Below are 12,853 nucleotides of genomic sequence, written 5' to 3'. Positions count from 1 at the left end.
GAATGCGAGAGGATATTAGCAGTTAAGATTAGCTACACCAAGTCCCTTGGTGGGGAACACCTCGGAGAAGAATCCAATCACCTCTCACCAACCCCCGAGATCCAACCCAGCCCGAGCCACCACCACCCGTCTCTGGACCACATCTGGACCAGCTTCCCGCTCTGGTTGCCACTGCGGTCCAGCCCCCAAGACACAGCGGCCAGACCCATCTTGCTCATCGTCCACACCTTGTACATCTGACGGTTGGCTGTTGCAAATGGAATCTAGGAGGTACAGGACGGTCCCCGGAACAAAGAATTCTCCAGAGTAAATGCCAGTAGTACAAGGCTGAGAAACTAACAAGGAAATAAATCTAAACTCCAGATCAGCTCCTTCAACACCGAGTGTGACCAGGCCTAGGCCGACCTGTCTGAGCTCCCCCAACACCTCCAGCTACCCCGGCTTCTGCTCGCTGTGCTCAATTCCCACCCAGCTCTGGTCACATCATCCAGGGCAGGTGGTATTTTGTCTAAATGGACCACAATCTAAAAATTATGTAATTGACCGACTGTCCTTCTCTGTGAAAAAATACATTCCTCTAGGGGACCTAAGTACGACTTAGAACCCACAAGCCCCTTTCTTGGATCTCAATTCAGCCTCCACCATTTACTAGCTCTATAACCTTAGGAACAGTTGCTTATCTTGTCTGTGCCTCCATGTTCTCATCTACAGAATAGGTCATGTGAGCAATACCTACCAAATAGACAACGATTACAGGAGATAAATGGAAAACGTGTTAGGTGACACAGTGATCAATACACTGGTTAACATTTATCAGAGATCCACGCTGGGATCATCAAAGTGTTCTACAGGTACTAATTCATTCATTCTTTACATCCTCCAGAGGCAGGCCTGCTCTTTCCCCCATATTACGGATGGAAAAAATGAAATCCCAGAAAGTCAAGAAACCCGCCCAAGGTTCTCTGCAGCAAAGGGGCAGGACCAGGATTTGAACCCAGGCAGACGTGCTCCAGAGCTGACGTGTTTCACCTGTCATTGCCCTGTTCGTTCCTATTCTCTTCCCATCATCAAAAGACTTGTTTTTCTCTTTATCTCTGCATCATGTAAGGTGTCAGATACTCAGCAGTTGCTCAATATACTACTAAATAATAATTTTATAAATATAATTGACTAACTCAAAGGTCAATGGATAAATGACTGAATAAAGGAGCAAAAGAATAAGTAAGTAAGAAAGAAAGTGGTGGCATATATTTCCTGTTCCTACTCACTCTACTTATGGGCTATTCTGAAGGTACTGGCAAGAACAAAGTGGTAACATAAGGTCCAGGGCAGCCCTGGCATCGAAGCCCACACAGCGGCAATGTATTGCCAACAGGTAGATTTAGAAATGCCAGGCACAGAGTACCTGCGTCCAGTAAATTCCACCTGGGGGTAACCCACTGATTAAACACGTAGGCTTTAGCTCCCAAATCCAGCAAAACAAAGGAATCCCCAAGGGGAAAGCAGCTGGACAACTCACTCATACAAAACTCTAAACCAACAATGAACATATCAGAAACAGTATATCATCACTTGTCATCAGAAACGTGCAAACCAAGGGCACCTGGGTGGCTCAATCAATTAAGTGTCTGACTTCGGCTCAGGTCATGATCTCGCAGTTTGTGGGTTCAAGCCCTGTGTCAGGCTCTGTGTTGACAGGTTAGACCCCAGAGCCTGCTTCAGATTCTGTGTCTCCCGCTCTTTCTGCCCCTCCTCTATTCACACTCTGTCTCTCTCAAAAATAAATAAAATCTTTAAAAAAAAGTGGGGGGGGGGGGGTCCTGGGTGGCTCAGTCGGTTAAGTGTCCGACTTCAGTTCAGGTCATGATCTCACGGTTTGTGAGTTCAAGCCCCACGTCGGGCTCTGTGCTGACAGCTTGGAGCCTGGAGCCCGCTTCGGATTCTGTGTCTCCTTCTCTCACTGCCCCTCCCCCACCTGTGCTCTGTCTCTATCAAAAATAAACGTGTAAAAAGAAAAACAACAACCATGCAAACCAAAATCACAGTGAGATGCCATCTTGCAGGGAAAACATAGATACACGTATTTTTTGAATTATAACTTCCAAAACTGGAAAGGACACAGAAAAACTACCCAGGTTGTTATACATGTTGCTACAACTTTTCTAGAAATCAATCAGGAAATACCTACATGAAGCCTTTGCTATGTGTATAGTCTCAGACCTCGTAGATGCCTTCGTAACAATTATACTAAGAAAATCATCGTAAAAGCCATGAAAAATTCTGTTCTTCCTGTGTATTTAACTATCTGGGAAAACACTCTTAAGTGAAAACGTTGATTATAAAACTCTCTCTATAAAAACATTTAGAAAAAGGGGCGCCTGGGTGGCTCAGCCGGTTAGACAACCGACTCTTGATTTCGGCTCAGATCATGACCTGGTGGTTCGGGAGTTCAAGCCGCACATCTGGTTCCGCACCTTGATGGTATGGAGCCCGCTTGGGATTCTCTACCTCCCCCTCTCTCTGCCCCTTCCGTGAACAATCACTCTCTCCCTCAAAATAAATAAATTTTTTTCTAATTAAAAAAAATATGTAGGGCACCTGGGTGGCTCAGTCGGTTAAGCGTCCGACTTCAGCTCAGGTCATGATCCCGCAGTTCGTGAGTTCGAGCCCCACATCAGGCTCTGTGCTGACAGCTCAGAGCCTGGAGCTTGCTTTGGATTCTGTCTCCTTCTCTCTCTGCCCCTCCCAACATGTGCTCTGTCTCTCCCTCTCTCTCTCCCTCAAAAATAAATCAACATTAAAAAAAAAATTTTTTTTTAAATAATAAAAATATATATAGGTAGAAGGGTGCCTGGGTGGTTCAGCTGGTCAAGCCTCGACTTCAACTCAGGTTATAATTTCACTGTCCATTAGTTCAAGCCCCACATTGGGCTCTGTGTTCACAGCTCAGAGCCTGGAACAAATTCTGTGTCTCCCTCTTCCTCTGCCCCTCCCCCACTCATGCTTGCTTGCTCTCTCTCTCAAAAATACATTTTAAAAAATTGTAATAAGTAAGGGGCACCTGGGTGGCTCAGTTGGTTAAGTGTACAACTTCGGCTTGGGTCATGATCTCACAGCCTATGGGTTCAAGCCCCACATCAGGCTCTTTGCCGACAGCTCAGAGCCTAGAGCCTGGAGCCTGCCTCAGATTCTGTGTCTCCCTCTCTTTCTCTCTCTGCCTCTCCACAACTCGTGCTTTGTCTCTATCTCTCAAAATTAAATAAAAATTTAAAAATTTAATAAAGATATGCAAAAATGGCAGTATCCTAAGGTATCCAAATGTTTCCCTTACAAATGAATGAATGAGTGAAGTGCACAAGAGGCTGAAATCTGCTATAGCTCGGTTTCTCAACTCTTACACTGGGGTCTAATAAATTCTGCTCCCTGACTATCCCACAACCACTGGGGCCTCAGGGTAGGCCCAGGAGGTTCACTTCTTCCGCACCATCAAAACCATGGGTATTTCTAAGAGGAACTGACTTCTAGGACTCTGCAGGCCACTCCCTGAGAAACAGTCAAAACCTTTCCCCCAAATACCATTAAAACCCAAACATCTTCCACAAGAAGACTAAAAGGGGCCTGGCCCAACGCCTCGGACTATGGGGTGAAGAAATTAAGAGCCCCATCTACACAACCAAGAAAACTCAAGATGCCTCGTTCCTGACCATGACGCAAGCCTGAATAATAAAAGGTCATTTGCACCTCTTGAAGATCACGGCTAAGATAGCGTTGATTTCCGGCATATGGGGCGGGGGTGATCCCCTCTTCGTCACTTTTACGGGGCACCGTCTATGCCTCAACAAATTCCAAAACAGCTACCGTTACCCACTAAGAGATTCTGCAAATGGAAATCAGCCACGCCAGCCCCTCACTCTGGGTGCATTTAAAACAGGACAGTGAGAAACACATACCTCATGCTCACAGATTTTGATGACTACTTTCGCTATCTGGGTCAATTTGTGATTTCCTAAGGGAATAAGAAAATAATGATTAATTCAAATGGAAACACGTTTGTAACACACGGCTTTGGGAGTACACTTCCCCTAACAACCTTTCAACTTGCTTTTCCCCAGGATTAAGCTTTTAAAGGCTAAAACACAGGATTCTGGATCCTAATATCAGTTTAACTTATGTGACTTTTCCCAGAAACACTGACCAGTCTTTGGTGCCTCAATGTTCTCTCTGAAACTGAGCAATTTGTGTGGGATTCCTACAGTTCACAGATGAACATTTGGAAGATGCTTTTCTATTCAAAAGGCTCCAATTAGTGGAAAGGAGCCTTATTCACCCATTGTTCCAGACTCCAGCCCATGAAGGGCAACAGAGGAGAGAAAATAATTAAATGAGTAGCTCTGCTACGTCTCGTGCCTCAAAATACATTTTCTTATTAACTCAAGAAGCCTTATCAGGAAGCAGGTATGAACGTTCCCATTTCATTAATAAGTATGTCAAGGCTCAGGAGTCGTTGTTTACACGGGACTACTTGGCTAATGAGTTGAAAATCTGCCCCAGATCTAACTCTAGATCCCTCACCTTTGCTAAACCAGAAGACAGGATGGCAAAAAACAAACAAACAAACAAACAAACTGTGCTTTCTTCAAACATTATGGTGTTTTCAGAAAACATAAACTTGTTGACAAAAAGATGTCACACACACACACTCCTCGATTTCTGGCTTGCTTTAAAAACTCACAAGATCTGATAACTCTGTCCAGTGGTGACCCCCTCAGACCAGAAAGGAGTTCCCATTCTCTAGTCTCTACTCTCTGCTTGGCCAATGGCCAACCTGGCTTGTGCTATTTTTCTGCCACCTAATCTCATCCACTTGTTTACACGATCTTACCCAGCCTTTCTATATATTTGAGTTAATAATCTTTACACAGATTTTCAACCAAGTGCCCCTTAGCCTCTTTCTCCCCTCCCCACACGTCTGGCCCTGCTCCTGAGCTAATAATGTAAAACACGTGCTTTTAACAGACATCCACCCACTCATACATCTTCCCTTACACATGAGCTAACCATCTACACTAGGACTATACAGGAAGAAGGCAGGGCTTCTGCTCTTAAAGATCTTACATCCTTAAAAAAAAAAAAAAAGAGAGAGAGAGAGAGAGAGAGAGAGAGAGAATCTTACATCCTGGTGAGGAACTGAAACGAATAAAAATAGCACCATCCAGGAAGTGTGATAAACGCTACCATGGAGAAGTACAGGTCCTGTGAGATCTCCTAACAACAGCACCTTCTGGGTCACAAGGGAAGGCACCTCAGAGAACTGACAGGCTGACACTGAAGGACATGAGGAAGTCATCAAGGCAGTGTTCTAGCAGAGAACAAGAGGAACAGAAAGGGGCAGGACACGGAGAGCTCTACGTGGCCAGAGGGTAGACAGAGAGGACTGTGGGAGAAGGTAGGGCAACATGAAGGGTGCCACGAGAGGAGATTTTAATGGAAATTCTCTTCCATTCTGTCCAGAAGATTCAATCCACAAAAATGCAACTGACACACCTTTATCCAGAACACAAAGACCTCCTAAAATGCAATAATAAAAACACAGACCACCCAGTTTTTGAAATTGGCCAAAGATCTGAATACGTATTTTACCAAAAAAGATATACAGATGACTAATAAACACATGAAAAGGAACACGATACCTTTAGTCATAAGGGAAAGGCAAATGACCACCACCGTAACCGCTCATACCTTCAAGAATGGCTAAACTTAAAAAGACAGACAATACCAAGTGCTGGAAATGGGGAACAACTAAGACTCTCCCACACGTGGCTAAAAGAGGGTAAAAGGATACAATCGCTCTGCAGAAAGTTTGCCAAAATGCCTCGTAAACGGAAATATAAACCTACGGAGCAGCCCTACCACACCTAGATATTTACCCATGAGAAATGAAAATGTGTATCCACACAAAGACTTGTACAAGAATCTTCGCAGCGGTTTTATTCCTAACAGCCCAAAGCGGAAAACAACTCCAATATCCTTCAGTATCGACAAAGGGAATGGATCGATAAATTGTAGGTGGATACCACGAAAAACCACTCACAGCAATAAAAAGGAACAAAACCACTGAGACAAACATGCTCTAGCCACCCCGCCCCCCCAAAAAAAGCTACACTGCATGAAATTATCCAGACACAGAAGAATGCACTAGGACTCCATTTATATAAAATTCTTGACTATGTAAAACTAATCTATGAGGACAGAAAACACGGAGGAAGGTGGATTTGCTGGTACAGGGGAAGTGGATTATCAACTCATTATCTTAAAATGCAGAGTCCCCACCATCCCCTACTGATAAACATCAGCAATCTGTACACAAACGTTCTCAGTGACTGGCCCTGGCACACGAGGAAAAAAAAGCAAGATTTTTCTGGAAAGGTGGGAGAGCGGGCATGACACGCTCTTCTGTAGGAGCCGTCTGAGCCACTCACCTCCATTATAAATGATGCAGTTGTGCAAAATCCACTTTGCGTCGGCCAGGAAAGCTTCTGTACAGCCATACATTTTCTTTTTAGCATTCTGGGGAGAAAAAGCCAAGGAGTATAATAACCCACGGGTCTATACAAGCTGCAGCCAATTAACACCTGCGTCCCCACATCATTTTTTTTCCCTTCTCCTCTCCCCCGCGCATTATTTCCTTCGCAGTCATTTGCCAAATTAACGAATGCGTTTACCCATCTCCCAAGATGCTATCATATTTGAGATCTATAATCCTATAAAAAGGAAGTCACCGAATTCATCACAGTAACTTGAATTTTGGCCTCTTATATAAGCAACTGTCATTTATCCAGCAGCCCTTTCCAATGAACCAGGATATTTTATATATGTTTATATGTTTATGATTAATTATAATAGTCTCACGTGAGCCTTGTGATGGGAGAACTTAATGACACATTTGATATCATCCCAATTTTACATACAGGGATACTAAGGTATGGTGATATTAAGGAACTGATTCAAAGCTCCAAAGCTACTAATTTATGGAGCTAGGATTCCAACCCTGTCTTTTTTTAATGCCTTCTTTTTCTAAATACCATAAGGGTGTGTGCAACTTTCCAAAACAGGTTTGACTAAGCATTTAGTGGTCAGCAATAAAAACAATACAATGTTTTCTCCGGATCCATGCTTTTCTTTATCCATATTTTGGGGCCAAAAATTTGAAAATCAGCACCAGAGTGATGTGCATATCTAAAGTGTTCCAAGAACAATTTTCGGCATGGAACTCTAGCCTGAACTCTTAAAAAACATCTTCAGGCATTAAAGACATATCCGTATCAGTAGAGTAAGTTCTAGGGAGTCACGTCTTTATCAGCAATCTGAAGGTTTTCCAAACACTTCATTTTCTCTTTTCTCCTTCCTTCTGCCCTCATTAGCACCTCTGAGAGAGAGAGGAGTAAGCAGGCCTCAAATCAAGCAAATCACTAATTCGTAGAAGTGTGACTTTTTCAGGTATAAAGCTGCAATCACCAGCAGAAGTAACATTTGGAGCTGATCAGTAGCATCCGGCACTCCACTGCAATCCTTGGAAGAATGTTACAGAAGTTATGGGATCAATGGTTCTTCCATCCAAATAAAAATGGCGCAGGGGAAAGGTAGAGAAACCATCTAACTTGAGATGGGGCACAGGAAGTGAGGAAGGGTCGTTAGGCATCTCGATAATTCGGGGCTACAACGGTGAGGTTCTTTGATGAAGGCCAACCTTTTCCAATGTACAAAGATCCATAGGATGGAAGATGTATTCTGCGTAGTCGGGATGCTGTTCCAATGGAACAGGCTTCTGGAATGCATCCGTCTATAAAAGAAAGAAAAGAGGTGCGCACACACACACACACACACACACAAACCCATCATTACTGAGGAAGACAGAGTATTAATAGCAACAAAGTACTTTTCAAATGGAGACAACTTTTCAGAGGATACAGTTCTAGGCGTTTCCATACAGGAATGACCTTAGGGAGTACCAAGCTGGTTCAAGTTCTAGTTCTGAATGGTCATCAATCATCATGGGAGCTGTTCTGGTTTTGTGGTTTGTTTTGTTTTCAATATATACCCAAATTAACAGGTCCTGTCCTCTTCTATTAAGATCAACAAGAGAACACACAATCAGCTACTTTGAACGTGAATGGTGAATAAGGCTTATCAATGTCCTGTAAAAATCCTGCAAAACGGACTGTCAGTGAAATCTAGTCACACCTAGGGATGACACAGTAAATAAAGTCCCCCTAAAGTGCCAACAGATATTTTACACTTGGGGGGAAAATTCAGACACTGAGATTTTGCTCCCCTGTTAAGAAGCCAAATTACCCACAACACAGGGACCATGTCAACATTTTTCACATTGATCCATGTTCTCTGAAGCCCTACGTGAACCAGCTCAAAATGCAAGGCCCGGTTTGTCGATGGGTGGTGTTACCAATATTTAAAAATCTAAAAGAGGGGCGCCTGGGTGGCTCCATCGGTTATGCAACCGACTTCCGCTCAGGTCATGATCTCACAGTCTGTGAGCTCAAGCCGCACGTCGGGCTCTGTGCTGACAGCTCAGAGCCTGGAGCCTGCATTCTGTGTCGCCCTCTCTCTCTGCCCCTCCCCCTCCTCCTTTTTTAATTTAAAAAAAAAATTTTTTTTTTAATTAAAAAAAAAAAATCCAAAAGATTTGAAATGCCTGCCTGGCTTGGTCAGTGGAGTATGTGACTCTTGATCTATGGGGTTCTAAGTTCGAGCCCCACACTGGGTGTAGAAATGACTTAAAAGTAAAATCTTGGGGCATCTGGATGGCTCAGTCAGTTGAGCATCGATTCTTAATTTTGGCTCAAGTCACAATCTCACTGGTTCATGAATTCAAACCCTCCATCGGGCTCTGTGCTGACAGTGCAGAGCCTGCTTGGGACTCTCTGCCTCTCCCCTGCTCATGCACGCATGTATGCACGTGCGTGCTCCCTCTCTCTCTCTCTCTCTCAAAAGTAAAATATATATATTTAAAATTAAAATCCAGGGCACCTGGGGGGCTCAGTCGGTTAAGCTTCCAACTTCGGCTCAGGTCATGATCTCACAGTTCACAAGGTCAAACCCCTCGTCGGGCTCTGTGCTGACAGCTCAGAGCCTGGAACCTGCTTTGAATCCTGTGTTTCCCTCTCTCTATGCCCCTCTCCTGCTCACTCTCTGTCTCTCTCCCTCTCAATAATAAAAATATTTTTTAAAAAATAAAAATAAAAATAAAATCTTGAGCTCTTAAAAATCAATCTGTCAATATCTAAAAGATTTAATGAAACACCAAATGATACTCAAGCAAGGCATCTGAAAGGGCTACCATTTGCTGTCATGGGAGCCCTCTTTTGCCCAGAAGGAAAGTGTCTGGCCATTCCAAGTTAAAAAAGATGCTTCAATATCATCAGCAACTTTCTGCTCTGATTGCTTTTACATCAAACAATTTATGTGAGAAATTAATGCCTTCTTCGATTTTTCTTTTTGGCTTATAATTCTACAGTGTTGAGAAGTCCACATGAATCTATTCTTTTTGTAAACAGTCCTCAGCAGATATCATTTAGCCTATGAAAAAGCAGGAAGTAATTCCTTGTCACTCAACATAAAAACGACTCTACAGTTTAAAAAAAAAAAAAAAAAAAAAAAAAAAAAAAAAAAAAAGAACTGTTTTTCTTTCCAAACTGAGGCCATCCAGGCTTTTGCTTCCATTGAGAGAGATTTTTGTTAAAGAGACAAACAGATACCCAATTTAGCAACACCCAATTGGCACGCTCTGAATTCCTGTCATGGTATCGAATTTCAGAATCTAATCTCAAAACAAAAGCTTGGAGGTTTGTTGTTGTTTTTAAGAAATGAGGCCACAGGGGCTACACTCAATGCCCTGAGTTTCAACCTGGCCGTATATTCACTTGACTTAGAAAGCAGACTCTGGAGAGTTTAACAAAGGGTCATGACTAGCCCATACGGTGCCTTTGTGCAAATCAGAAAAGGAAAACCCTACTCTCAAGTTTCTCTAGATTCGTCTGTTCGTAGAATGTCCTAACATGGTGATGATATGGGCACAACGTATTTTTAAGAACCAGGCATTTTACCACCGTCCTCCTGAAAAAGGTCACATGAAAAGTAACACCAGGGGCGCCTGAGTGGCTCAGTCAGTTAAGCGTCCAGCTTCAGCCCAGGTCATGATCTCAGGGTTCGTGAGTTGGGGCCCCGTGTCGGGCTCTGGGCTGACAGCTCAGAGCCTGGAGCCCGCTTCGGATTCTGTGTCTCCCTCTCTCTGCCCTTCCACTGCTTGCACTCCTGTCTCTCGCACTGTCTCAAAAATAAACATTAAAAAAAATTAAAAAAAAAAAAAAAAAGTAACACCACCGTGGGTGTGTATGATGTGACCAGGCCTCTGGGGAAGGGAAGCATTGGTAAACAGTGCGCGCCGGCTAAATGTGGCACCCCTGCTTTCCCATCTGGATTTCCTTTAAGGGGCACGGGTTGTACATCAAATCCCGTTTCAAAACTGAAGGAATTTAACCAAATTCTCCACCTCTTGACAGGTTGCATTTTACTTGGAGGTTCCATCATCAGACCTTGACTCTAAATAAACCGGCTGTACTGCATGCTGTGGTTGAAATGGAATTTTACTAATTCCCGAGGGAAGAAACACAAAAGCTCCTTACCTGATGGGGTATGGGTATGAGGCTTCACTTCATAACCAATCAGAATTTTAAATTCCCCACCAACTTTCTACTGTATGCCATTTCCCGATTACACTCCCTGGGGACACAGAGTGCTCACCAGAGAGAATTAACCGAACGTCGTCATACCTCGTATTTAATTTACAGGTATTTGAACCGGGCACCTAAGAAGGCCCAGAGTTCGCACAGGTGTCTGGAAAGCAGAGACCACTCAGAATGTTAACAGAAAATAACAAAAGTCACTATTTCCCACTTATGCTTGTATCAAGAGGAACTTTCTTCTTACCCCTGGCTGTTTCATTTTCTGAATGGCAAATTTGAGCAGGTAGGAGAGCTGTTCAATGGTGAGCATTGTCATGGCTTTACTCTGAGTCTCGATGCATTCTGCTACTGTAATCTTCTACAAGTCAAAATCACACAAACGTCTGGTTAGAAAAAAGTTACTATCCCCATACATAGTTCCCTTTCCTCCCTTTTACGTGTTCCGATAGGCACATATAAAAAGAAAAACAATCCTTTCCATCCAAACAAGGTTGGTTGTTTCACTTGAGAAGGACCCCAATCTACCCGATCATACACTGAATCGGTAGATAAAAATTAAGAGGCACATCAATCCACTGATGACCTTATCTGGGAAGGGTTTTGCACTCATGAAGAGGACCTAATCAGAGAAAGATGCAAGTAGGCAGGGACCTGAAAAATCACGATTACGGTTGTGAGTTCTCAAGAAGGGGATGTGAAAAGGAAAGACCACTGATGGTTGCAGGGTATCTCTGTACACAATGAAATCAGTCACTTAATTTGATCCCCTGAGGGTTCTGGGCTACCTTTCAGGAAACCGATGAGGCATGACACTCAATGACATCACTGATGGAAAAAGGACAGTCTTCTCCGTAGAAACAATCTAAGGGGTGGCAGTGAACTAAATATAAATATGGCTTCATTCTCTGTCACCACGGATGTGAACCCACTCAGGACATTCTAGGCAAACTACGCAAGGCGCACGGTCTCGTTGTCTGTCTCCATGGGAAATAAATGTCATCTTGAAAGGGAAATTCCCATCAAAGAAGAGGCCCAGAGAAATGTCTGAAACCAGACTCTGCTATGTAAATCTGGTACCATATCCCGGAGTCAGACTCCTTATGTAGCAACAACAACGAAAATAGCAAATTCTGATGATGTCAGGAAACACTCTTTAACCATCTGTGTAGGGAGAGCTGAGAAAAGTTTTCTCCAATTAATCTTGATTTAGTTTTCATCCTTTATATCTCTGGATCCTCCAAAAGGAACTTTCAGATGTGTCTGGTTGGTTGTCGAGGAAAAGGGCAACAGAAGAGTTGCTCAGAAGCTGAAAACGGTATGTGACGCATGCATCTAACTGCTTAGCTCCCAGAGCCTGAAACAGCCAGTCTTTCCAGTTGACTGCACTGCCAATGCACCCCTGGAAGAAATGTGTGGCCCGAAATCTTAGACACAGAACACCTGTTTGTTTGAACTGCTGTGTGTTTCCAGGTAACTATCCATGGCGAACAAATTCACTTGTCCTCCATCCCCAATCCCTCTCTCCTGGCTGGCAGTGCCTGGTTCCCACAATATAGATTCCAAGTGCCAGAGAGGCATTTCCAAGATTTTTCTGCATGAGGACCGATCCGATCCTGACCAATGAGTGAGGCCAAGGGCAAGTCAGCTGGAGGCTGAAGGGCAAAGTCCTTCTGCTTGATTTTAAAAAGGGATGAAAAGAGAAAACACTCCTCCCCTTAGAGGGATTTTTGTCTAGACACAAGTGATAAAAAAAAAAACCCCAGCAGCCATCCTATGGCCATGGGGGACATATCGCCTCAACAATGAAAACAGAAAGAGTCTGGCTATGAACAAACCCTGGCCTGGCCCTGCCTCTGGGCTCTTTCTACGCAGGAAAATAAATCCCACATGTTCCAGTCCACATTCATCAAGATCTATCTGCAGCAAAAGCCACTCTCGTTTCTGGAAAATTATTAAACAATCGGGAAGGGTGGGTCAAGACACAAGGACACGGATGAAGGCTCCGCTGCCCACCCTGAATGTACCAGAACCAGGTGGAGCCCCACAACAAGAGGGCCTCGCTGAGCAAAGCACGTCCGACACGTCGCCCCGTC

The 12,853-nt window shown here is 43.8% G+C and overlaps 1 protein-coding gene across 17 annotated transcripts in view; it reads right to left on the bottom strand.

Moving 5' to 3' along the window:
* Positions 1-12,853, bottom strand: part of ZMYND8 (zinc finger MYND-type containing 8) — a 135,328-nt gene that overhangs the window by 63,667 nt on the left and 58,808 nt on the right. For all 17 annotated transcript variants that reach the window (XM_042980239.1, XM_042980240.1, XM_042980237.1 and 14 more), the window contains 4 exons: positions 11,005-11,118; positions 7,748-7,840; positions 6,480-6,567; positions 3,951-4,006 (listed from right to left, as the gene is read on the bottom strand). In XM_042980239.1, coding sequence (XP_042836173.1) covers positions 3,951-4,006; positions 6,480-6,567; positions 7,748-7,840; positions 11,005-11,118 — 351 coding nt within the window. The remainder of the gene's footprint in view (positions 1-3,950; positions 4,007-6,479; positions 6,568-7,747; positions 7,841-11,004; positions 11,119-12,853) is intronic.

The sequence above is a fragment of the Panthera tigris genome, chromosome A3 (genome assembly GCF_018350195.1).
Source record: "Panthera tigris isolate Pti1 chromosome A3, P.tigris_Pti1_mat1.1, whole genome shotgun sequence".
Lineage (NCBI taxonomy): Eukaryota > Metazoa > Chordata > Mammalia > Carnivora > Felidae > Panthera > Panthera tigris.
The sequence above is the reverse complement of the archived record's forward strand: the minus strand, read 5'-3'. Positions and strand labels throughout refer to the sequence as shown.